The 25,966-nt window shown below is 40.7% G+C and overlaps 5 protein-coding genes across 8 annotated transcripts in view; 2 read left to right on the forward strand and 3 right to left on the reverse strand.

Annotated features, from left to right (window-relative positions):
• The window catches only part of grk3 (G protein-coupled receptor kinase 3), a 40,072-nt gene extending 30,089 nt beyond the window's left edge, over positions 1–9,983 (reverse strand). Inside the window, exons 1-2 of the mRNA XM_056737505.1 lie at positions 7,943–9,983; positions 3,238–3,314 (exon numbers count right to left, since the gene is read on the reverse strand). Of these exons, the coding sequence (XP_056593483.1) occupies positions 3,238–3,314; positions 7,943–8,055 (190 nt within the window). The 5' untranslated portion in view covers positions 8,056–9,983. The remainder of the gene's footprint in view (positions 1–3,237; positions 3,315–7,942) is intronic.
• cryba4 (crystallin, beta A4) lies at positions 9,414–19,644 on the reverse strand. 3 transcript variants are annotated; one of them, XM_056737503.1, is made up of 7 exons: positions 18,819–19,644; positions 12,546–12,683; positions 12,208–12,251; positions 11,914–12,032; positions 11,682–11,823; positions 11,336–11,478; positions 9,414–11,254 (listed from the first exon to the last, which is right to left on the reverse strand). In XM_056737503.1, the coding sequence occupies exons 3-7, from the start codon at positions 12,244–12,246 to the stop codon at positions 11,107–11,109; spliced, it is 591 nt and encodes a 196-aa protein (XP_056593481.1). In that variant the 5' UTR covers positions 12,247–12,251; positions 12,546–12,683; positions 18,819–19,644; the 3' UTR covers positions 9,414–11,106. The 3 variants fall into 3 exon arrangements, with proteins under 3 accessions (XP_056593481.1, XP_056593480.1, XP_056593482.1); XM_056737502.1 differs by lacking the exon at positions 18,819–19,644 and having other exon boundaries at positions 12,546–13,560; XM_056737504.1 differs by lacking the exon at positions 18,819–19,644 and having other exon boundaries at positions 12,208–13,560.
• crybb1 (crystallin, beta B1) lies at positions 10,004–15,881 on the forward strand. Of its 2 annotated transcripts, none has more exons than XM_056737500.1 (7): positions 10,004–10,105; positions 14,040–14,223; positions 14,448–14,579; positions 14,659–14,777; positions 14,982–15,114; positions 15,218–15,360; positions 15,450–15,881. In XM_056737500.1, exons 2-7 carry the CDS (start codon positions 14,104–14,106, stop codon positions 15,625–15,627), a joined length of 825 nt encoding a protein of 274 aa, XP_056593478.1. In that variant the 5' UTR covers positions 10,004–10,105; positions 14,040–14,103; the 3' UTR covers positions 15,628–15,881. The 2 variants fall into 2 exon arrangements, with proteins under 2 accessions (XP_056593478.1, XP_056593477.1); XM_056737499.1 differs by lacking the exon at positions 10,004–10,105 and adding an exon at positions 10,412–10,488.
• On the forward strand, positions 18,455–22,549 carry acads (acyl-CoA dehydrogenase short chain). The gene is made up of 10 exons (XM_056737498.1): positions 18,455–18,535; positions 19,673–19,836; positions 19,906–20,055; positions 20,798–20,909; positions 21,030–21,181; positions 21,297–21,467; positions 21,576–21,713; positions 21,798–21,893; positions 22,015–22,071; positions 22,148–22,549. Exons 1-10 carry the CDS (start codon positions 18,508–18,510, stop codon positions 22,298–22,300), a joined length of 1,221 nt encoding a protein of 406 aa, XP_056593476.1. The 5' UTR covers positions 18,455–18,507; the 3' UTR covers positions 22,301–22,549.
• Positions 22,550–23,297: 748 nt separating this feature from the next.
• On the reverse strand, positions 23,298–24,622 carry cldn5b (claudin 5b). Its single transcript, XM_056737188.1, has one exon. It carries the CDS (start codon positions 24,448–24,450, stop codon positions 23,800–23,802), a length of 651 nt encoding a protein of 216 aa, XP_056593166.1. The 5' UTR covers positions 24,451–24,622; the 3' UTR covers positions 23,298–23,799.
• Between the last annotated feature and the right edge of the window lie 1,344 nt (positions 24,623–25,966).

Raw genomic sequence — 25,966 nt, forward strand, 5'->3', positions numbered from 1 at the left:
CACAAGCACCCCCCGGAGTCATTATCATCTTCCGCTGGTCTGATGCAAAACCAGACATTTGTCATTCAAATCCAGTACAGTAAACTAGCGGCACAAGAGAGGACTTAGGTTTCCTGCGTCACGTCTTTCTTTAGAGAGGAGACCTGAGACATTTGCAACCTAATTTAAATATTTGCATTGGCGAAATCCTTCTTTAACCAAATGATTGTCCTTTGCTCTTGCCTTGTCTCATTGCGACTTTGTTTCCCGTGTTCAAGTCATGAACAGGCTCAATGATCTTAAAATTGAGTAACACTTTCATAAAAACATATTTTCTATAACTATAAAAATAGACACAACGGATTAAATGTTTGGAAAAGCACAATTTTACTGTTGAAATACGACATAGGTAGCGCAAACTCAAATATGGGAACAATGTAGTGACAAAATAACATTTCTAAATCTATATATTCTTAAATGTATTGAAAAGTATCCACAACAGCTCTGTTAAGCAATAACTTAAAGAGGTGCATAAGTCTTGAGTTCAAACAATTTTGAAAGCTTGGCTAACATGCATTCTGACATCTTTACACTGTTAAAAGTGCTGGCTCCTCATGCTTAACATGGTCAACTTGTTAAACTTGTTGAATGTTGCGCCATCTTGGGAGGATGGCTGCTAGGGCGTTCAATGCAGTGTTTTTTTCCCTTTTTGATATGGAAATATAACTATGGAAGGTAGGTCATGCTGTGTTAAAAAACTGCAATAGCATTACGCAGAGTTGTTCAGGAAAAGCCCCTGGTTCTTTCGATTTCTCCTTATATCATTCAAAACAATTAAGGGAGCATAACAAAACAATAATAAAAGTGGAGTATTATCTTCCAAAGATGGCAGCGCCACTGCAACATGCACATAGGGCGTGACGTCAGCTTCACATACTCTATTACGTAGTATTTATGTGCTTGATAAATTCCCCCAGCACTCCAACTTGCTTCGGAAAGTTTTCTATAAGTCTCCGATTCCTTTTATTTTTACCTCTCGGAAAAGCACGCCCACACGTTATCCCCCAAACAAAAGAATAAGCACGCCCATCAATGCCGCTTCACTCGGCTGACGTAAATTTAGCTGTGTTCGTTTGTTCGCATTTGGTTGATAGATGTTAAATAAACAGTGGATGTAACGCTAAATTTGAAGATAGTTTGAAACTGATAGATGGTGCGGTCCCAGTGCTAAAAGATGTCGGACATGAAGCGCACGCGGTAAGTCAAACCAAGTCATACGTCTGTGTTTTGTTGGCAATCGGCGTGTACGTGCATAATGTAAACAACAGGAAGGGATAGAGCGATGATGTGTTGTGTGCTCATGCTGTAGTTCTGTCCCCCCTAACGCCTCAAGCATCGTGTCTTTTTCCGGAAATAATAGTACAGTTGTATCTCTCTTTAGTACAACTAAATACTCTTCAAAGATATGAAGTGTTCAACACTGTATAGGTACTCAAGATTAATATGAGATTTGCAGAAACTGCTTGTGTCAACCCATCTTTAACAAACCATCAAATGTGTCCAAAGTTTTGATTGGTAGCATATCAGTGATATCATCATGACACTGAAATTAGTTTTTAGAGTGGATCTTTAAAAATGACAAACACAGAGCTGCTCCAAAATAATCTGTCTGCGAAGAATACATTTCTCAGTGTAGCATGTGTGCGATACAGTTTTGCACGTGATTTAGACAGAGCGACTAGTTTGTGTGAGGTGAAAATCAATGGTGCACCGCAATTCTAGTTGTTTTTGCGTTGAAACTGGTTGTCATGCTGTCCATATTTAGAACCACACTGAGTCCATATTTAAAATGTTATTATTGTACATATATGAATAAATATTATTGTATTTGCAAAAGGAGGAATTTTACTGCAGTTTACACTAATAAATAATATTATACTAAAGTATGTTGACAAATATATAATTATTATCGTCATTTACTTGCCTATTTATGTGATTTTTTTTGTGTTTACATATTCTTTCTAATATAACAGGCGTTTTATACTTGTGCTTCAATTGTTTGGTTTGGGCTACAACATTTAAACCTCTGTAGCACCAGTTTTTTGTGCAAAAAAAATTATACGTCAGCCCTGAAACGTATTATATGTTTGTAAGTGTAATAATGAAAGTTGTTTTAAAGGGTTACCAGCCTTCGATGGGATCAATACGAAAGGCAGAGATGTGGTGTCTTGTGGTTACGTAGGGTCAATGCACGAATCAAACCACAAGGCAAAACGGATGTTAACTCTTAGACAACATTCAACTAATCTAACAGCATCTAAACGACAGCAGTGAGAGAAAACAAGATTGCGGCCCATTTCCATCCAATACGGGTTTTAAAAGATATCTGCAGTGTGGAATTTTTTTTTATGATAAAATAACGCTGTCATCATTTACTGCGAACCCCTTTACTTTCCGTATATGAAAAAGTGTGAAACGACATGACAAGAGTAAACGATGACAGAATTTATATTTTTAAGTGTGAACACCTGAAAAAGAATGAGAGTTTCTTAAAAGATTCTCAAAATAACAACATATAACACTTAGCTATCAGCACATGCTCTATAACACACTGAGAAAACGTGTGAGAGAAAGTGAGAAGGAGAGAGAGAGGAAAAAAAACTCTTGTGCAGAACCTCACTTGGGACTTCAGACACAGAAGTAAGTAAAAATTAAAGTTAATCAAAATCTGGCGCTGGCTGGCGTGTTCCCATGGTGCCCATACAACTTACACTTCACACATTACGGAAAATGTTTTTTTCCACAAGTCTTGAGTGGGAAAAAGCATGCTTTCACTTATGTACCTGAGGTTATTCTAGCATATGCATTCATCAAACCACAACAAAAGCGCATTCATATAACACACCGTTTAACTGTTCAGGTGACTAAAAGAGAGAAGCAGACGTAGCAGCCAGTGATTACAGAGAACAAAGAGCCGTCTTTGACTCCAACAGATAAGAAAAAAAGAACAAGATCTTTATTTAACTTCATGGTGATTAACATGTCCTCTTCAAGGGCCTGCGGTGATTTCTAGACGCTTTTCAAAGAATTATTCTTTTTTTTTCGCACCGTAATAGCCATTTCCTGAAGCAGTGGGGTTTTTTAACACACGTGTCGCAAGATTTTTCGAAATGACGACATCAAGAATGTTCAGATTTAGCCACTGTCTGGACAATACAAATTTTCAACAAACAGACATGCAGGATTGAGAAAACTCACCAATCTTCTGGTTGAAGATCTTGTCAAAGGTCAGTTCATCCCGTTCCTCCAGGTACTTCTGCATGACGCTTCGAATACTGCAAGAATAAAATGAGAAAGTAAGGATCTGATGATTTATTAGTTTACATACAGCACAAAATCCATCCAAAGCCTACAACAGCTAAAAACTACATGTCAACCCCAGAAAATCCTGGGAATATTTTCATGGAGTCGGGATGCAAGCTGCCCCTGAACCCTGATCCTGCCCTTAGTTTTTCCACACAACCACCTGCTCGATTACTCCGCCCCTTCCTTCCCAAAGGAGAGCATTGCCGGGCTGCTCTGTGAGAGGGTGTTAATGAGCGGCAAGTTTGGGAGACTGAATCAATTAGCACCCCCTCCAAGGGCTCATTATCACCCAACCACTGAGTCAGGGTGCAGGTCAGGAGAGATACAGGTGTCCCTAAACACACTCCTGCAGTCCTGGACCAGACACCCATGTAGAGAGTGACCCGACATGTTTCTGTGGTCTTTTTATAAATAGGGCAGCATCAATACACAATACATTTATGATCTTGTGCTGGCGATATAATATTTACAGCATTTATTTGAGCCAAAAGGTGTTCTAGAAACCACATCATTACATGCACTGACCCAACGATTCAATGATTATATCATGATCATATAAATTACGATAATACACTTTTTCATCGTTCTCATAAAAATGGTTTCAAAGTGACGACAACATAAACAAAGGTCACTGCGCATGCACGGGTTTGTGGACTGTCCTTAACTTCCGGTACACATTCACAAACAATAGAGAGTCTGTAGATTATTTCTGATAACAAGCAAAAGAAACCGAGAAGAAGCTACTTGTCTTATCTTGTCTCTCCGTTATTTTGAATTTAGACTGTGATACAAAGCACAACCAATAATGACCCATTCTGTTTCTTTAAATGCGACCACACTACAGGAATCATTCAACAAATTGATTTTTTAATCAAATTAATATACCCCAAAAAATTAAACAAATCGTTTCTTGAATACATTTATTATAAAAAATTATAACATAAATTAATATTAACTTAAAATAAAATATAAAATGTTATATATTACACATTCGTTGAAATGGTCTATAGTGACAAAACCACAATTTGTTGAATTGAACTTCTCACATTAAACATTTTGACTGTAGACTTTACAGCCATTTTAGAGCACAGATTTCAAGATATAAATGAATCTATTTCACCCAGTCGTAATTTTTAACGATCTCCTTACACAGCTAAAACCTCAAGGCCTTTTAAGAAACAAACAAACTTTTCATTTATTAATGACAACATGCTTTACACAGGCAGTGCATTCATATTTTATCACTCTGCCTAAATGATTATGACACATTACTAGCCTATAGCATCTAAAGAGTACTATCTAGGTTAGCCACGGACTAATGGACACCATTTAAAATCATGATTGCACCCTTACAAGAGATATTGCTTTCAACCACAACATCTTCGACCCCTCTGTGCCTGCCTGCTTCTCTCTCTCCCTCTCGCACAGCCGCATTCATCTCTTTCTCTGCCTGCCTGCAATCTCATCGGTCCCATCGCACGGTCCGTCCCCCTCGAACGTGTACGTGACTTAAACAATCTCCAGTCTCTTCCACTCATCTCGCTGTCAAACACTTCCAGTCATGCTGTCAAAATCTCACCTCTCTGCCAGCGGGCAAAGGACTGGCCTCGGGAGAATGTAGCGCGCCTCTGCTATCTCGACGGCGCTACTTTCTCTGCTGTCAAAGGACAAAGTATCTTCTATATATTGACGCACTTCTTTTTTAAATATCTTTTCAGGTTGTTTGTTTCATGTATGCTTTTGGTTTGGCAGTTATTGACTTGGGGCATTGGTAAGATTAGGCTCACTTTATAACATACATGCGGCAGATCATCTTCACAACGAGAGTTTGGCGTAAAACAACTCAACTGTACGAGGAATATTTTAGTAAGAAGGTGCAGCTAGGAGTGGCATGACGCTTACGAAGCCTGTAATAATGCTAAGGATGGGGACGCTGATGTCAACGGCTAATGCTTTCACTGGATCAGTCATAATGCCGCCCTGCTGTGGACAACAGTAATCCCTCAGAGCAAACAGAGCCACTAAAGCAGACTAATCACAATAAGAAGCGGATGTATGGCTTAGCACTTTGCCGAATGGAAAAGCCAACCCGTTATCATTTCGGAGTTGTGCCGCACATCACCACATCATCTGGGGAGGCTAAATAGCCCACCAGCACATGCATCATCCCGGTCCAGAGAGAGATGTTTATATTAGCCTCAGCGTAGGAAGGGAGATGATTAACCGTAAATGAATCTTGCCACTGGTTTATACTGCCTGTGTTCTGATGCTGGACGACTCCTGTTTCCACCACACAGAACAAATGGCCTCGCTAACGCTACGAGCTCTTCAAAGCTCCAACAAATGAATGATTAAACGCTCTGGCACGTTTATAGAGTCTAAACAAAGAAAAGAAAAGAGAGAAAAAGTGTTTACAGAAGTTAATTCATGCCACCAAGAATCACCTCTCTGAACTGTGCATCGACTACGGTGGTAAGCAATAAAATTAACCGCTGGTGTTCCAGATCAAGACTACTTAAGGTATTTTTAGTTTAAGTTAAGCTTTACTGGACAAAAATCCTCTTAATTAAATCTATTTCCAGGTTCATCACGTCATTAAAAAGATAAACTATCTAAAAACTCATCTGTCATGTACTCGGCCTCATGTTGACCAGACCTGCATGAATTTCTTCTGCAAAACAAAGAATGAACACTAAACTACAGAGACATTTCTTCTTCTTTTGTGTTCCATTGAAGAAAGTCTCACATAAATGTTTACAGCCACATGACTAGATATAAATAAAGACGGAATTGTTCATTTTCTTGTAAACTATCCCTTTAAGAAATGGCATGACATTTCTGAATTTAATGTCTACTTAATAGAGAACAATAAAACCAAAGCCACTGACAAAAACGATAATGCATGCTAATAGAAACGAACACAAATATGATGGCCAAAATCACTCAAGAGCGCTCTGCGGTGTCTCAATGTCTGGCTTACTTGCGCTTGTTTTTCCGAACAAGTCTGCATTGCTCTTACTGGTTTACAGTTCACTCTTAAGTGTTGCGTTGTTATATGAATATTGCTTGAAACTACTGGGATCCCATGAAATTTCTCTGCATCCCGGCTATATTGAGCCACATGTTCATGTGTCACACCACAATAAAACCTTTGTGTAGAAATACAGGCTATACATTATAAACCGACAGCCACAATCACCATAGTGACTTCATGAGATGAGCAAGCTATGAAAATCAGAAACACAATGCCTTGTTACTGGTCTAAAGGCTTCGGTTGGTTACCGAGAGCAGGCTGTAATTTCATTACAATAATACATTACAAATGGCCAAACAAATACATCAACAGTGACGGTACAACACATATTTTTTTCCATTGAAGATGTTAGACCGTGCCAATAACAAAAACCCAGAACTCTGAGAGAGCAGGTACTGTCAACTACAGCACATTAAATGAAATGTGTTATAACTGAAAGACATTACATTACATTACATAACAGTTATAAAAACTGTTTCAAGGTATACCGAGGTTTGGAAAAGTCGCTTTTAAAACCAGTAAATGTTTCTGTTCTACCGTTCCAACGGTATGAGCTGTTTTGTGCAGCAATCCATCAGGTTCTGCGCTATATTTAGTTTATTCTTAATTAGTAGTATTACTGGAAATGCATTTAAAAGAGGATTAGACATGTTTGGGAAGCACTAATTTAACCTGACATACTGTTCGTGTTTGCTACTGTTCCAAATAGTTTGTGTTGCTTAAAAATCGACATACAATCAAAAATCATATCTATTGTGTTCAATGTTTTGTACTCTTTAAAAAAAACACATTTAAGGCTGCAACCCAAATACCACGAAACCGTGGCAGTTTGGTTTAAGGTAACCATAACATCTGAAACCGGCCCATGCCTATACACAACACAACACAAGTACACCAAACAGCAACAGATGACATTTTCTGTCGAATATGCGAGAGAAATATAAAAAATGTGAAGTCAGAGAGAAAACTTCGACCTGTTTGCAATGAATATCACCCTCAACCCGGTTCAGATCTACAGGTGATAGGAGCAATTGATTCCCATGGAGGAATTTTCCCAGCAGGCCTCAATAACAGCTAAAGCCTTCCAAAAACACTAAACTCTGCACAATACTTGTCCAACCGGCTCTTTTGCGGCGATAACCGCGATTGAGAGGCAAACACTGTGGCTGTACCGTGGTCAAGTGTCGTCATCATATGATAATGTCACTTTTACATATGCTATGACAGGACACTCACATTACATGATATTTGCATGCTAGCCCAAAATATATATGATGGTTTCTAAATGTACGAAATAACAAAGCTAGCAGAATAGAGCCTGTTGAGAAATACCACGGTACGTGTGTGTAAGCGAGACAGCCAGTGATCATTAAATGTGTTGACATGCTAACAATCCTGTCAGGATGTCTGACGACCACAACAGAAAATAAATGACTCAATTCGCTTTTTAACCAAATCTAGTCCGTCAATTAAGAAAACAACATGTTGACGTTACAAAATGCCGCCTCAGAATTAAAACATATTTATAATCAACGAAATAAACGTCTGACTGGATTTGCTTACCTGGGTTCAGGGAGGATGATTTTCTTGCTCGCCCGGGCCGCTGGAGTCGATTTGCTCTTCTCCATCGCCATCAGGTAGCTGACATCGGCGAGAACCGCTTCGAGGTCCGCCATCTTCGAGCCCTGTGGGGTCGAACCGAGTCGCTAACGGTACCAGAACCAGCCGTGAGGGGACGGACGGTGACGCGCGCTCTGGGAGCGGCGGCGCGCGGACTCAGCACAAGACGAACGCGGGAGCAGCGGCGAAGACGATGCGCGAGCGAGGCGCGAACATCGGTTCCAGACGCGGTCCTTTGATCGGCGTCTTTTTCCCCACTCAAAGCGTCTCAAAAATTAGCCATCGTGGCCGATAACACTCGAAAAAAACATTCACAAAACGAAATATATCTATACGGTCCTTATATATGCAGTAACGTCGTCCTCAGGTCCGCTACAATTGCAGAAATGGCTTCTTCTACAGTGGGAAAGTGTTCCGGAAATCTTCAAAATAATAATTCAAGATGGTGATGATGATATCGATAAAGAGATTCTGAGCAGCAGATGACCCCCACCACCACCATTCGCCCCCCTTGGATGAGTTTAACGCGAGAAACTCACCAACTACCGTAAAAAAATCGATCTGATCCACGGCGCGTGCAGATGCGTGGAAATGACAGCGATGGCTGGTTAACTACCGAGCCTGCATGGAAGCCTTTTGTGTTGGGGATGAAACCAAGGCCCTTAAAACAAAAAGCCCCTTAACCAAAAAACACCAAATGCGTTCAAAGCGATGCGAGAGTCTTTCAAAATCAATATTCGCCTTGATATAGACGCACGCTGAACAAGACCTTAGATAACATCCTGAAGATATTCGCATAAAAAGCAAGCCAGCTCACTTGAAGAAATAAATCATGAAATGGACGAGTAAGTTAGCATGCGCCAATGTTCCGTTTTGATTCATTTATCAGCTGACAGCATACAAACAAACCACAAATAATACGACTAACGTGTATCGCCCTTCTTAAAATGCGTCAAGATGGTGGGAAGCAAAAGCCCAGTGGTTGAGGAAACATAAATAAGAGCTATTATTGCGACAGCAACGGAATTGTTTTCTTAACCAGAGTATCCGTCAAGATCTCAACAGAAAATGCGTATATAGCGTATGTCTATATATCCTGTTTATATCACAAAGAAATCTCCATTTCTGTAGTTTGGATGGTTGAGATCTGCCAGTCCCTCCTCTCGCTTATAACGCACTGATCCGAGTAGACTTCCCTGATCCCACAAGCCAATTAAAGCAAAGTCTAACATTCACATGAACAGACAGATGTGTGTGTGATAGAGTCTATTGTGTTTCCTTAGAGCGCGACGTGTTTACTGTTAATCTACGTTGTACACAAAATGTTGAAATATCGCTGAACTGCACATGAGGGGTGGCGCTAGAAAGGAAATAAGCAAATGTGAACTAAAGCAATCCGTGTTTCCTTTTTCTAAAAAAAAAAAACAGAAAGACTCGATGGGTCCACAAAACGTGGTCCGACGAAACGCACAGAAATCAGTTACTGCGGTCAAACTTTGGTCCACAACGAATGTAAAACATACAACGAGAAACGATCTCTGTTCTAGATCTTGCGGAACTTCACATGCATGTCTCAAACTCTCATGGTCGAAACCGAGTTATTAAAACAACACCACCACGACGTGTCTCTGAACCCCACTCTGCGTCTTCACGGCTCGTGCGGGGGTCTCTGGATGTACCTTCCTTCAAAAAAGGCTCGATTTGGATTTCCCGATGTTATTGCCGAAAGAAACTAGTCTTGTCTTTTCCATCCGTGTTTGGGTCGCAGATCCAAGTCTTCATCTCTTCCGACATCGTCCAACGAAAACACAATATCCGTCCGCGTAAAACCCTTCCGTCCGATTCCGTTCAGATCCTCGGGGATCGAGTGCCTTTTGACATAACCCAACGATTAATCCTTATAGTAATATACGACTATTTTATGTTTTTAGTGCTTGGTGTGAGCTGTGCCCCACAGCGCGTCGTGAAGTGAAATTGAGTCTCTTCAGAGAGCTGCACTTCCTCCCAACGACCGATCCGCTGCAAAACCCGGCGCCGGACTCACAAAACCAGGCACTGGAGTATCGCGGTGAGACGGAACGGGATTCACAAGACAAGTCAGAAACGGTTTGAAACGGTCTAATCACACATGACATAAATATGAGTTTTTATTTATATTTTTGTGATCATCCTTTATACTTTTTACGTCTCTCGAATACAGCTTTATATCCGCGTAACTGTTAGTAATCACGTGGAAAGTAGATCGTAGGTCCACAGTTGTACTACAAATACCTCGGCTAAAGTTTTTTTTGTTTTAAAATCGTGGTTAATTTTCCTAAGAGTTTCGCAAAATGACAACCTACTACGGTGAAGGTCTACGTTCTAATTACAAATGAGATCGTACTGACGTTGCTTAGTAACCATCCTGGAGCGCGCGGCGACGTCACTTTATTTACATTCACGAGTCACGCCTTCCCCAAATCCGTTCAGTACTGGATGAACGTCACTACGTAAGTGATGTTCATGAACGTAGGTTTCTCCATAGTTGGATTCGTAAAGTGGTTTGGGACAGTAAGCCGAATGCGCAAATGTTATCTGAACACAAATCGTTGTGTAAGCGCATCCCACCTCTTTTATCAACACTGCACGAAGCGCAATGAAGTTTCTTGTTTGGGCTTGTGCGTTCAGTCCCGGATCATATGATATACGATAACACTCCAGCTCAGACATGTTTTAGATCGGGCAGTATTATAAATATATTTATTTGCTCAGTAAAGCTGATTGAGTTGGTCTGTAATGATTTTGCCTTGTGGGTTTATTGCGCCCTCTGGCTGAACACGACTGCTAGTGCATGACTTCATTACCAGTGAGTGACACACAGATAGGCACGAATGCAATAGATTTTGTGTTTTAAACTTTTTATACTAATATGAGCAGTTTTAAATCCATGCTCACTTTATTTCTTCATGGCACGAATAAGCTTTTACCTGCACTGAGCTTTGAATGAACAACCCTATCTGGACACCGATGTATAACAAGAGGTCAATGAAGTTTAAGAAAGACAGTTTATTTAGCACCGGGCAGAAAGGGGCATGAGGGGTTTGTCAGGGAGACGGGGAGGAGTAAAGTTACTGCTGGATACGTCGGATGGACTGAATCTGAGGGGTCTGGCAATGGGAGCCAAACTCCTTGAAGTTTTTGTACTCCCCACAGTGGCGGTCACACTCCATGATGTACTGGTATCCACGGTAACCAGGGTACTGGTAGCACACGAACCTGTAAAACAGACAGTGGTGAGCAGCCTCGATTACAGGCGTACATGAAATGAGAGAGAGAGAGAGAGAGAGAGAGACTCACGCTCCGGACTGAACACGCATAGATCCAACTTCATTGTTGCACCATCCCATGGCCTGAAGAGAGGGGTAGTCGTCGCTCAGCTCACCCTTACGGGCCAGGTAGTTTTCCCTTTCATAGATGGTCATTCTACTCTCCCTGTGGTTCTGTAGAGTCACATAAACCATCAAGTCAATGAAATGCATCTTAGCGCTAATAGACCTGAAAAATTTGTTGTGAAAGATTGAGATTTATAGTTAAATACAGGACACCTCTTCATGTCTCATTTGAAATAAACTAATCATTTTTGTTTGACACAGATCGACTGACTATTGAGCTATTGCCTCTAAAATGTAGCGTTAAAACGTACGACGCAGGAGATGGGTCTGAAGGAGGTCATCCTCTCGATGTGGTAAGCGTTGCTTCCTCCAAAGGCATCGCACTGAGGGTAGTCTCCACGCTCCAGCACAAACTGATGACCCTGGTAAGATCCGTGCTCGTATCCCACCCACCTGTAGAGAAACGCAGATGGATAAATCAACATAAAACATCAAGTAAGGACTAACTAACGTAAGCCAAAAAACTTGTGAGAAAATACTCACGCTCCGCTCTCGACTCTCAGCGAGCGCACGGTCTCAAACCCGAACTCCATGACGTTGCAGCATTCGGAGGTGAACTCATGGTGGCGACCCTGGAAACATTCCTCATCGTACACGATGATCTGGAATACAGAGGTGGGGCACTTTAAAGACGATTTGCATTTTGGGGAAGAGATTAAATGGGATGTGAATAGATACGATGGTCCAGCATTAAGGAGATTTCCTGAAAGCACGAGTAGCAGATTTCCGAAAGAGTTTTTGCGACGGTAAAGAGAGACAGCAGTGAGTCAAACGCACCTTCCAATGGCCAGAGAACTTGGTGCAATGGTGAGTCATCTTGTCTGTGGCAAAAACAAAAAACAAGTTAGAACAAGCAAATCAAAGTCGCATGAAACGTTTGATTCATCATGGACAAATGATATATTATAGATCACTTCCAAATGCAAGCACCACACCATAACACATGCAGGTGATCAACTGAACCAAAGTCAACTAATCGACAAACAGTCTCAGGTCTGAGAGCGGCAGCTCATGGTCATGCTAGCGGCCGGGCACGTGTCTGTGAACGGGGGGAGTGTGGACAGAGACAGTGTATGAGGGCCGGAGAGCTGAAGCAAGAGTGCGAAAGAACTCACCTCGCTTCGATGCCCTTGGGACGTCCTGATGTGAGAGTGGAGGCTGGCATGTGCAACTACCCTTTTAAAGCCTCCCCTGGCAAAGGGCCCAGTAAAAGCCCCGGGTCAGCATGGAGGGAGGGGCGCTGCATTGTCCACCTGACAATGGAGGGGTAAAATCTGTACAGCTGTAGAAATGCGAACACTACACTATTGCCATGGACACACGGGTCATACATGCACACGTAAATAGAAAAGGTGTTCGGAGATCTCAGGCGTTACCGTGTACAGGCAAGAAGATGCGGTTGTCCTGGAACACATGATCCTTGATGTATTGTGACGCTCCAGTGAACGCAAGCGTTTGATTGTTTTATTGTTTGCATCTGGAGGAGACTTTGACTTCATAAATTATTTGAACATTTTACAAGGTGTGTGATAATCAGTAACAGAGGCAATAAAACATTCAAGTCAAGTTGGATAATAAATTCTTATTATTGTGACATATGAGCAAATCCAGCTGCATTATGACAATGAGACCGAAGAATAGAAACGAATGTCTGGGTTTGGTGCTCAGTATAAAATCAGCTTTAAATCAATTCCCCCGCAGGGTTGATGTTTGAAAAGCGCTGGTTTGAATAACGAAATGTTCAAGCAAATGCTCCTGGTATTTCCTTGTGCATCACTGATGATCCGTTTCTGTGAGAAGAGTGAGGTCTCACCTAAATGACCCTCTACTGCAAACATTCTACGATCATTCAATCTAAACTAAAAAATAAAGATGTTTATTGTGAAATTCAATTTCATGTAGTGCTTTATTAATACACACTGTTCCAAAGATGCACATATCATTTATTTTGGAAAACAAGAGATGTGTTTCCAAATAATTTCTCCTTGTGGGATCTTTCTATTCCATAACATGAACCTGTGTTAATCACTGAAGACTTTATCATCACTTTAAACACACAAGCATGACTTAAAAAATAGCATTGCAAGTGTAAAAACATGAGATAATAAATGATTTTGATTAATTTGGGATTTTTCTTTCTGCCAGTGAAATGTAATGATGTATAATACTGTATATCATTTTTTTGGTAATGTATTATTTATATATTATGTTACATATAACATTATAAGTGTGTTATATCTTTACCATTTTATCAATGTACTATCTTTTTTATTCTTGACTGTTTTTATTCATTTTAAATTAAAATAAAAAAGTTTTTATTGTTGCGATTATTGTTCTATGATTATTTTATGTCTTTTTATGCAAAGCACTTTGAATTACCATTGTGTATGAAATGTGCTAAACTTGCCTCGCCTAAGTACTAGTTTTCACAACACTGTTGTTTGCAAAAGGGTAACTCACTAGTAAACATCATCAGAGTTAGAGAGCAGAGTAATAAGGCTAAGCTCGACGTGACCTCTGACCCCCTCATCCCTCTCATCCATATGCACAAGCTCTCAGGAGAAAAGTGCCATTGTCAGGACTTTCCATTGACTGTAAAATGCTTACAGGGACTGCGGGGAGAGCCTTCTGGGCTATGCGATGACCCTGCGGCTTTGAAACAGACAAACTCTGATGACGGGGTCTTTCTATTGTACCCCAAGCCCCTCTACGCTCCCCTTGCCAAGTATAAAAGTTAGAGCAGTGGTCAGAGGGGGCAAGCCAACCCAGCACGGCACAGCTGTACTCAAGCAGGTAAGAGCCCAGCAAACGCATCCAAAAAGTGTTTCCAACCAGAGTTTCATTCACTACCTGCTCTGGACCTCAATGCAAACAGAGTTGACGTTCTTTATTTGTGTTTGGGGATTGAAACCAATTTAGCCCAATGAAGCCCAAACCCGACCAAATCTCATTCCTCCTCCATTCAAATCTGGCAATGCGTCCTCACACATTAAGACCTCATGATCTCTCCTTTACAGAACCCCTTCATCATGTCTCAGACCAAGTCCTCAAACCAGGGCACCAATGCCAAAGACAAGGGAGTTCCCGCTCCCGGTGCCAGCAGCAAGGCTTCCAAGACCGGAGATCCTGGAATGACTGGAAACTACAAAGTGAGTGCTTGTGTTTTTTAGGACAGATTTGAATGTTGTTGCAAACACTAAGTGCATTCTACCTCCACAACCATTGCAGATCTTCCTGTTCGACCAGGAGAACTTTCAGGGACGGATGATGGAGGTGCAGAATGAGTGCATGAACGTTTGCGAGCGTGGAATGGACAGAGTTCGCAGTATCATTGTGGAGTGCGGCCCGTAAGTGTCTGACCAATGGATAATATCTAATGTGGATAGGAAAAACATAAACGTTGGACAGTCCCTGATGACTCACGGACGCCAATTGCAGGATCTTTTCTAACATGCTGGTACCGTCTTGTTCTCCGTTCTCATGCTGTTGTCCCTCCGCTCCTCTTTTTTTTTTTTCGTCCACGTGTTGCCATCCACTGCCCATGTCTTCAGCTTTGTTGCCTTCGAGCAGACTAACTTCCGTGGTGAGATGTTCATCCTGGAGAAGGGCGAGTATCCTCGCTGGGACACCTGGTCAAACAGCTACCGCAGTGATTGTCTCATGTCCCTCAGACCCATCCGCATGGTATGTCTGTTTGGGAGCGGCGCGACTCCTGCGTTACCCTTCCTTTACATTCGAATGCACGGCTTCGGCTATCTTGGTAATTTGTCTTATCCTGAAATCCCAGGATTCCATGGAACACAAGATCTGCCTGTATGAGCTGTCCGACTTCCAGGGCAACAAGATGGAGATCCACGAGGATGATGTGCCAACCCTGTGGGCGCATGGCTTCTGTGACAGAGTGGGCAGCGTGAGGGTCCCCGGTGGATCGTGAGTATCATACAAAGCTGAAATACTAAACATGAGGTCACAAGATCAACTTTTACACAGTCTAAATGATTCTTTCTCTTCTTTTGAAGTTGGGTGGGATACCAGTACCCCGGATACAGAGGTTACCAGTATCTGTTTGAGTGTGGCGACTACAGGCACTACAATGAGTTTTGTGCATTCCAGCCTCAGATTCAGTCCATGCGTCGTGTGAGGGACATGCAGTTCCACCAGCGCGGCTGCTTTAACCTGACCGCTGCTAAACAGTGATCAAACCTCACTGCGGTCTTGTAGCATAGCAACTAGCCTCCTCATGGTGCTTTTTATCCCCGAACCTTCACCCCTTTCTCAGGATACTCCCCTTAGAATAGATTCACATCGATTGTCCCTGACACCAAACTGACTTTTTATGATGCCAATAATAAACATGTTTTGGAAAAACACCAGCTGACTGCTCTCCTTTCTTTCTCATATACTAAAACATTGATTGTAAAATGTCATAATTTAAAGAAATTAAATGACCAATCTGGACTGGTCAACATTCCAAAAATGTCCCACATCTCTTTTTAACTAAGCTTCAAATACTTTCCATATTATAATTTATTATATTTAGAAAAATTGAAAATGTACATATGTAATTTTCAAAATTGAGTTAGAAATAATATAAATGTTGCACTTCATACATAAAGAAATATAGACGTAAACTAATGTATTAAAATTATATATAACATATAACAATACACATATACACAGTATATGAAGAGATTGGTTCCAAAATGAAATATAACATTTTCATAAATCATGTTTTTATTGTGCATTCCAATTAATATCAATCAAGCTGCAGTTGGTTTATTTTGAAAAATACAGCTAAATGACACAATAAAACACGATAAAACCATGATAACATAATAAAAAAGTTGTTTATTTTTATTGAAAAATAAAAAAAGGTTTATCTCTTGTTGGAACCAAACTCTTCATATATAAGTAAATAAAATCCGTGTATCATTCGTTCTTTTCATATTCAATTGAGATTCCAAAATCGGAAAATTAAAAAACGGTTTGTTATTTCGTTATTCGTTTATAAATGTGATACCAAAAAACAAATAACGGGTCATTTTTCGTACTTTTGATTTAATGCTCAGATCAAAAATAGGAAATGAAATAAAGGGGACACGACAGATTTTGATTTTGAGATTTAATTTGTTCGATTTGGGTAAACCGGAAGTTATCTTCGTGTGTATGTGTTGCACTTGGAAGTTTGCCGCATTTGCAAAAAGTTAAAAGAAGCCTGAAAATCCTCAATCTTGCAGTGATTGACTAAGTAATTGTTTTTGTAATTTCGTATCGACACCATGGCCGTACTGGAATCATATGCTGATTTAATTAAAGACTTATTTGAAACTGTCAAGACACATAAAGAGATGTCAACTACGCTGCAGAAGATGGGTATCCAGCGAAGTTCTGCTACAAAATGCTACAATAAAAATATCTGCTTTTTGGCTAGATGTTAGTCATGAATACTGGGTATAACTCCAATGTAGAACGTCTAACGCACCCTCAAAGAACTCGAGATATGGCACCCCAAATTGTCCAATAACCCAAAAATGCTACAGTAAAACTGTTTTCTTGCATGACGGTAGACATCAAGACAAGGTGTAACCTAGCTGTGGAACTTTTAACGCACCATCAAAGACATACTTGTACAAAAACACAGTTCTGTGTCAAAGTTTACTTAAATATATATACATGTAACTACATAGCAGTAATATAATGTGTGTATAATGCACTGGCTAAGACCAACAAGAGTATAATAAATTGTATAAGAACAATGGATCAGTAAAAAATTAGAATAAGCTTTATTTTCAAATTGTGCACACAAAGACAAGCAACGTGTTGTGGTTTCAGGAGCTCAGAATGAAAAAATACAGTATAGACAAACAAAGGAAATAGAAAAAATAAATATATAGAATAAAAACAGTTAATTATATATATGCAAAGTATAACAAAACGGTGTATACTATGTTTTTTTTACAAATATACACGTAAATTACTCATGCATAAACCGTACTGCATGTTCTGCACCAGAATATTGCACTTTCAAACATGTAGGTACTTTTGGATTCGATTAATATTCATGGTGGACATAGGCTGCCTAAAAAAACTGTTCGATCAAAGTAATATAGAGAATGTTAAGGGGAGTGGGTGATGGAGGTTCCACGTGAAGTTCACGGTCATCTCAAGGGGCATTCAGCAGGTCATGACTTAGACAGCGAGCAGCAGCCCATCCTCTGTGCACTCTCTCTCACACACACACGCACGCAGGCAGGCACAGACACACGCCAACAGACACACACACACGCGCGCGCACACAGAAACACACACACAAAAAAGTTTTTATTTTAAAAACGTAAAAGAAGAGAAACGCGAGATGGTCCCTAAGAAGCTAAGCGTGAATAAGAAACTGCGAATAAGAAGCTGGATTCAGCCTCGTCTCATTTCAGAACTTCGCTGGATACCCATCTTCTGCAGCGTAGTTGACATCTCTTTATGTGTCCTGACAGTTTCAAATAAGTCTTTAATTAAATCAGCATATGATTCCAGTGCGGCCAGGGTGTCGATACGAAATTACAAAAAAAATTACTTAGTCAATCACTGCAAGATTGAGGGTTTTCAGGCTTCTTTTAACTGCAACACATACACACACGAAGATAACTTCCGGCTTACCCAAATCGAACAAATTCAATCTCAAAATCAAAATCTGTCGTGTCCCCTTTGTTTCATTTCCCATTTTTGATCTGAGCATTAAATCAAAAGTACGAAAAATGACCCGTTATTTGTTTTTTGGTATCACATTTATAAACGAATAACGAAATAACAAACCGTTTTTTAATTTTCAGATTTTGGAATCTCAATTGAATATGAAAAGAACGAATGATACACGGATTAAATAAATATATATATTTCATTTTAATACATTAATTTACTTCTAAATTTTAGAATGTATAAAATGCAACATTTATATTATTTCTCACTTATTATTGAAAGAAAAAAATCGAGAGCTCAACGTCACAATGATGACGCCATTAAACGTGCACGGCTCGAGCTCCCTCCTTTTCCTGCTGTTGCTCTGAAAGAAACATTTGAGCCAAGATGGCGGCGCTCTTCACGGCACGGAGAGGTCAGTAGTGTTTCATTATTACTGCTTATAAACATCAGTGTTACACAATTCACCAGCAGCCAAACTGTGTGTATGTGACATGCGTGGATTTGCTGTATATTTATACCGTGGATCAATGCAGTGGTATTTAAAGCATATGTTATCGTTCATTACTGCCTAACGTTAAATCTCTCCTTCACTTTGTCATAAATATGAATGCAGAACGTCATCATTTCCTTTAAAGACGCTTGTATTGTTTGTTAGACAAATAAATTAACAGTATATTCCAATTCGAAACGCTTACCTCAAATACATTTGTTATTGAGCTTTCACAATGATTTGACAGGAAGAGGTGAATGTGCATTTGAAAAGTATTGAAAAGTTGCTTTCTGTGCTGTGATAAATGACTGTCATCAATGATTTTGTAGCGTTTCTGACAGCTGACAGTTTCATCAAAAACTCAGTGGACGTGTCTCTGCTGTTTCACTTTATTCGGTCGACATCAAAGAATCGCGAGAGCAGTTTTAGAGCGGTCCCTTTAAATCGCGCTCGCGATACTTTGATGTCATACGCCGATCGGTCTGCGCAGCGTCACATGAGGGTAATACTAGCTATTGTGATTCCTGGTAAACACGAAAACTTCGCATTCTGCACTTTTATTGCATCTTGTTTATAAATATACCACTACATAAACATTGTACTACTTTAATCAGATTTGTTATATTGTTGAATAATTGCAAAAGAATCTTATGACCCTTTACCTACTTTTACGTAATGCGCATGCGCATTCTCTTCGGATTACAAAAGCGTTTCATAATTAAACGCATTTCATCAAAGACATCAAAAGGCATTAAGATACTACTTGATAACGTTTGTACTTGTTACTATATCACTACCGTAGTATTTTGTACATGTACCATGGTCGTATTTTGACATTTTAGAAGTTATTATGTTAATTTATTTTAAACACTGAAATGTACAAAACTATGATTTAAATCTATTTTATAACAATTTATGAGCGTGACATGAAAATGTTAATATACATCAAAGCACCACCATGGTATTACCATCTTTAGTGCCGTACGTCAAAGCAGGTGGCGACAATTTAATAAAACATATTATCATGCTGAAGTCATTCCCCTCTCGCCCCTTTATCAGCTCTGGGCGTGGCGGCGGGCCACGGAGTCCGTTCTCTCTCCCAGCTCGCAGAGTTACCTGAGCTGCATCAGATGATGAGACAGACATGTCGAGACTACGCTCAGAAAGAACTTGTGCCAATCGCTGCCCAGCTGGACAAAGAACACAAGTTCCCGGCCAAGCAGGTAAACGGATCTCAGCAGTTGAGCTCCAAACTGTTGCAGGTGTGAAAGGTTTTGTGTTCACCATGACAGGTGCGAGAGCTCGGAGCGATGGGCGTCATGGCCATAGAGGTCCCGGAGACTCTCGGTGGAGCTGGGATGGATTATCTGGCGTACAGCCTCGCTGTGGAAGAGCTCAGCAGAGGATGTGCCTCCACCGGAGTTATCGTCAGTGTGAATAATGTACGTGACTTTCTTTCCTGATCATTTAAAGAGGAGGTTTACAGTATATGGCTCATATTAATCTTGAGAGCCTATAATGTAGTGTTTCAAACTTCGTATCTTCAAAGAGTATTTAGTTTGATCAAATTCATAAAAGAGAGATACAGCTGAACCATTATTTTCGGAAAAAGACAAGCTGCTTGAGGCTGGCAGCAGGGACAGAACTACAGCACGAGCACACAACACATCATCGCATTATCCCTTCCTGTTGTTTACATTATGCACGTACATGCCTATTGCCAACAAAACACAGACGTATGACTTATTTTGATTTACCGCGTGCGCTTCATGTCCGGCATCTTTTAGTGCTGTGACAGCGCCATCTATCTGTTTCAAACCATCTCCAAATCCAGCGTTACATCCACTGTTTATAAACTTCCGTCAGCTGAGTGAAGTGGCATTGATGTGCGGCTGCTCTTTCTCACACTGGCCGATTTATTTGTGGGTGTGCTCTTTCGCTCGCTGGATGACGTGTGGGCACGCTTTTCCGGGAGAATTGTCCATTAAGGGACAAGAACCCTTGTTATGAAATGGGAATCCAAACTTTCTGAAACCCGAATGAAACCCTGGCGGAGTGAGTCGAGCACAGAAATACTACGTCATATGTTCAATGTTTTTTTAACAAGTTGACGATGTTAAGCTTGAGAAGCTAGCATGTTAAACATGTTAGCATGTTTTTTTGATTTCCACGCTTGTGTTTTAGTCTCTGTACCTGGGTCCGGTTCTGAAGTTTGGCACAGAGGAACAGAAGAAACAGTGGATTACACCCTTCACCACGGGGGAGAAAGTGGGCTGCTTCGCTTTGAGTGAACCAGGTAAACTACACTGTGTCAGATTCATGTGCTCTTATTCTCCTCTACCCAACCAAATGGAATTTATGGAACCATGTAGTTTACAATTTACAGCGATTGAATACTATTTATTGTACTGTGAAGGAAACGGCAGCGACGCAGGTGCGGCTTCCACACTTGCTCGACAGGAAGGAGATGAGTGGGTTCTCAACGGAACCAAAGCTTGGATCACCAACTGCTGGGATGCTTCAGCCACTGTCGTTTTCGCCACCACCGACAAGAATCTAAAACACAAGGTGCACATCTGAAGTGCAGAATCACGTTGATTTTACACCCTAATTCAGAATTTAAAAAGCAGGATCGGATGAACAACAAATGAGGTCATTTATATAGTTCTGTCTTTAAATGTAGGGAATCAGTGCCTTCCTCGTGCCAATGCCTCATCCAGGCCTGTCGTTAGGGAAGAAGGAGGATAAACTGGGAATTCGAGCTTCATCCACTGCCAACATCATTCTGGAAGACTGTCGTATCCCACTGGGCAACATGCTGGGCGCGCGGGGAATGGGTTTCAAGATCGCAATGGTACATATTAAATTGTGCCAATGTGCAAATCATACACACAAAATTGTCAATGTTATGTCAATTGAAACACTATTGTGCTTTTTGTTACGTTCCAAATGACTTCCACAGCAAACATTGGACAGTGGACGAATCGGAATAGCTTCACAGGCTCTTGGGATCGCACAGGCGGCGTTGGACTGCGCTGCAGATTACGCCCATAAGAGAACTGCCTTCGGTGCTCCTATTGGAAAAATGCAGGCGATACAGGTCACATGCAAGCCTGTACATGTATACAGACACGTATCATGTGAACGACACGCACTGAGGTTTAATCTTCAATGTATTTTTCAGTTCAAACTGGCAGACATGGCCCTGGCGACAGAAAGCGCTCGGCTTCTCACCTGGAAAGCATCACTGCTACGGGACGCAAAGAAACCTTTTACTAAAGTAAGTGTGTTTTCTCAACATTAGTTATTAAGAAGCTCTCATAGATGTTAAATGCATAATATAATAATAATAACAAAAAACACAAATTTCTTTGGTTTGTTTATTTATCTCTGTTCTCCAGGAAGCTGCCATGGCTAAACTGGCTGCGTCTGAGGCTGCTACTTTTGTCTCCCATCAGGTAATTTAATCTACTAAAAAGGATATATTTCTCAGGACATATCATTTAAAACTACTCCAATTCTTTTCCATCCAAGGCTATCCAGGTGTTGGGTGGAATGGGATACGTAACAGACATGCCTGCCGAGAGACACTATCGAGACGCTCGAATCACCGAAATCTACGAAGGCACCAGTGAGATCCAGAGATTAGTCATCGCAAACAACGTTCTCAAAGAATATCAACAGTAGGAGGAGATGTTCATGCCACCGGTCAGTGACGGACTGCCAATATGAAGATTTAACCTCATAAATGTGTTGATGATGATGGATGTTGTTTGAAGTGCAGTTTCTTATGTTGACACAAGAGTGCAGTAGAGTGCCTGGATCTTCACGACTCAACATTTGAGTTTGAAAACTAACGAACCTCATGAAATCCATATTTGATTGTATATAAAATGTATTTAAATGCGTTTTTTAATAAATCATGATGTCACACCACAGATTGTTTACTTCAGTCGTACAACAGATCATATACAAAATAATCTGTACTTTGAGATTCATTTGAAGTTGAGTTAAACACTTTTAAGATTATTACTTGGGGATTTTTTTTGTTGTTGAGTAAAATGTGAATATGAGTCAATTAAGAGCAGATTTGTTTTTTATGTTAATGGAGTTTTATTGTATATACACACATACAGGCATTCAATCATTCTTAATTATTGTGTCACAGTTAGAAGAAGAAACTTGAATAACATATTTTAATTAAATATAATTAATAACACAACTTGAATAGTCTGTGACATGGAACAGTTAAACAGAAGGGGGGTCATTGTGGTCATTTGTTGCTTTTAATGATGAGGAGTTAAGCACTAACCCCTGGTCTGATTTGGATGAGGAAGTGAGCTCTTGAACAGAATTGGCTTCGGTCCACCTCCTGCAGAACTCTGTAATCTGACAGCCACATCACAGATGAAGGCCCTATGATGTGTGTGTGTGTGTGTGTCGTATCACAGTGTGTGTCACCTCATGAACTCAGAAGTGGGTCAAAGGTCCTGAGATCAGAAATGATGATAGTGGTGTGTATCAGAATGAAGGTTATGACTCTGACCTCCGTCATCATCTCCTCAACAATACCTGACCGTCATTCCTCTATAATGATGAAAACAGAAATCTTTCGTCCTGGTCCCATGCAACAAACAGGGCTTTATTACACACGGAACTTAGAAATAAGGAATGCAAAGTTGCGTTGTGGTTCAACAGTTTTATTATAAAAGTGTAACAAGAAACATGTACTGATATATGCATAACACATTTATTCATTCATAAAAATCCATTTAAGCTTATTTATAAAAATCTTTTCATTTTAAATGAACATTGAAGATTCATAAAACAACATACAGCCAGAAGGTTTTGGTTATTAAACATGTATGTGTGTGTGTGTCGGAGCTGCTGACTGTAATGACAATAACTTTAAAAACTTCTCTGACACATCTTAAACACGACACAGAAATTTGCTCTAAAAACGCGAAAGCATTCTGTCACTCAATGTCTTGAATCCGTCTTGACGTTGAACACTTATTAAAAGCGTTTTACTTTGTCTAAAACAACAGTAACATTTTAGTTGTAGTCTTTTAAAAAAGCTTCCGTCCCATGAAAGCACTTAAGCACCTCAGCACATTAAATCACGGTAAGTGTTCAGGTGTTCCGCAGCTCATTACGCACAGAAGTCCGCGATCTTTACGCGACGTTCACACGTAGTTTCGTTTATCGTAGTCTCCGTTCACCGTGGCGGGTTTCGTCGGTACATATTTGAGGGGGTACGAGAGTTTTTCATCATCATGAGGACGAGAGAAACACAGAATGGCCCCTCCGAGCAGAAGCATGGCAGATGCCGCCCATCCGATGTAAAGCGCGGCACCGATCTCTCTCTTCTTCGACGACGGGATCATAGGATCGTAAAACTCGGAGATGATGCTATTGGCCATCCAGCACAAGGGCACCAACACGAACACGCCCGCGACGATGAACATCACCCCTCCTGCGCTCACCACTTTGGCCTTGACGGACTCTTCGCCGATGCAGTTGGTGCACTGCGCGCCCGCGAGGGTGACGATCAAACCGACGACGCCCGTCACCGCCGAGATGACCGTCAGAGCGCGAGACGTCTGGAGGTCAGTGGTCAGCGCCAGGACGGAGTCGTGCATCTTACACTGCATCTGACCGGTGCTCTGCACCACGCACGACATCCACAGACCGTCCCAGATGGTCTGCGCCACCACGATGTTGCCGTCGATGAAGGCGGACACTTTCCACATGGGCAACCCGCAGGCCACCATCACCAGCAGGGTCCCGGTGACGCACAGTCCCAGACCGAGAAACTCCAGGCACGCGGAGATCATCTTTGACCAACTTTTCTTCTTCTCCTTCTTCTTGATGCAATAACGTGTGTGTGTGAACGCGCAGAGGAAGATCTCTACATTTCTGGGAAGCCCCAGCTCGCGGTGTGACCTCTGGATAGGGTGTAGTGTGTGTTTTCTGCTAAAGTGCACAGGGAGACTGTTATAGTTCACTTGTTTAACAAAGAGGAGAAGTTTGAGCCAATGAGAGCGCCGTGCGTCTCCCAACAGCCAATCGGAAGTGAGGGACGCGGGAGCAAACCTGGATAACGGGAAACGGCATCAGTCACAGATGGAGCAGAAGCGGGAACGCGCCGTGATTTTACACTCTTCCTGCTATTCTTTATGGAAAGAAAGGACGTGTGAGAGCACACAGGTTTAAACCAGCACAGAACTGTTTCATTCAGCATTTAGTGGAATATTTGACCACTACAATATGAACAGAGAGGTCCAGACATAATGTACAGTAGTGTGTTGGAGAGAGAAAAGCCTAAATTAAGTTCCCAAGTCACATTTTATTCTTGCTCGATTTCTCATTGCTGCTGTTTCATATTTATAATTTGATGATTTTATTGAGTCTTTTGGCAACTTGAAATAAACACATCACCTGTGAAAATTAAAAAAAAATGTGTTTATTAACAGTAAAATGTTGGAAACAGGAAAAACGTATGAGATGAATATAAGATATTGACAGATATTTAGGATTAAACATGACATGTACTGTGATTTTTTCTCCATAACATCAAAGTGTTAAACTGTTGTAAGAAACAATAATAACACATCATTTAAACAATTATATGTGTTTTTTGTCATTTTGTATAAAGTGCATTGTTGTTTTTATTGAACTCTTAATGTATATTTGCACTATATTTGCACCATGTGTTCACTTTCTGCTGCACTAAGCTCCTGTCGCCAAGTCAAATTCCTTGTGTCTGTAAACATACTTAATAAAGCTCCTTCTGATTCAAAGCAAATCCTGGCGTGATGTGCGTTCATGTACGTGCACTCCGTGTGTCATACAGTTGTAATGTTTGCTTATATTTGTTTCTTCCTGTGCTGTTTTGTGGAGGAGCGGTGCTGAGAAAACAGGAAGAGAAGTGAAGCGCAGCTGCTCAGAGACACTCTGTACCACCTCACATCTACCAAAAACACTTCAAGATCCTATAGTAGCAAACACTAGACACGCCATTTGTTTGTTTGTTGTAAAGGTAACTTCATCCTTTTTATTTTGAAACATTTCCTCAAAGAACTCCTTCTCAAATGTGATGTCATGTCACCAAGGAATTTTCACTCCCTGTATGTTTGAATTCATGTGAAGTGTCATTTATTGTAAAAGGATTTCTGTGTGCTAGAGAAAGGACTGAAGTTCAGATTTAGAAGAGTACAGACCTTCATCTGTGTCGTTGGTCTTTGACATTACTTGTAATACTGTACAAGTTCTCTGAATAAACATTGTAAAATGAGTATATTATTAAACAAACATATAAATTGAATGTAGAACACATAAAATAGTAAATAC

The sequence above is a fragment of the Triplophysa dalaica genome, chromosome 22 (assembly GCF_015846415.1).
Source record: "Triplophysa dalaica isolate WHDGS20190420 chromosome 22, ASM1584641v1, whole genome shotgun sequence".
Classification (NCBI taxonomy): Eukaryota; Metazoa; Chordata; class Actinopteri; order Cypriniformes; family Nemacheilidae; genus Triplophysa; species Triplophysa dalaica.

Bases quoted from the DNA above. Each gene is read 5' to 3' on its own strand.
- cryba4 (XM_056737503.1), bottom strand. From the start codon at position 12,246: ATGACTCACCATTGCACCAAGTTCTCTGGCCATTGGAAG. The intron at 11,824-11,913 runs GTGAGTATTTTC...GTTTCTCTACAG, and splicing joins CTGAGAGTCGAGAGCGGAGC to GTGGGTGGGATACGAGCACG. The intron at 11,255-11,335 runs GTGAGTCTCTCT...TCTGTTTTACAG, and splicing joins ATGCGTGTTCAGTCCGGAGC to GTTCGTGTGCTACCAGTACC.
- crybb1 (XM_056737500.1), top strand. From the start codon at position 14,104: ATGACGGGGTCTTTCTATTGTACCCCAAGCCCCTCTACGCTCCCCTTG. The intron at 14,580-14,658 runs GTGAGTGCTTGT...CAACCATTGCAG, and splicing joins GAATGACTGGAAACTACAAA to ATCTTCCTGTTCGACCAGGA. The intron at 15,361-15,449 runs GTGAGTATCATA...CTTCTTTTGAAG, and splicing joins GTGAGGGTCCCCGGTGGATC to TTGGGTGGGATACCAGTACC.
- acads (XM_056737498.1), top strand. From the start codon at position 18,508: ATGGCGGCGCTCTTCACGGCACGGAGAG. The intron at 21,182-21,296 runs GTGCACATCTGA...CTTTAAATGTAG, and splicing joins ACAAGAATCTAAAACACAAG to GGAATCAGTGCCTTCCTCGT. The intron at 21,714-21,797 runs GTCACATGCAAG...TGTATTTTTCAG, and splicing joins GAAAAATGCAGGCGATACAG to TTCAAACTGGCAGACATGGC.
- cldn5b (XM_056737188.1), bottom strand. From the start codon at position 24,450: ATGATCTCCGCGTGCCTGGAGTTTCTCGGTCTGGGACTGTGCGTCACC.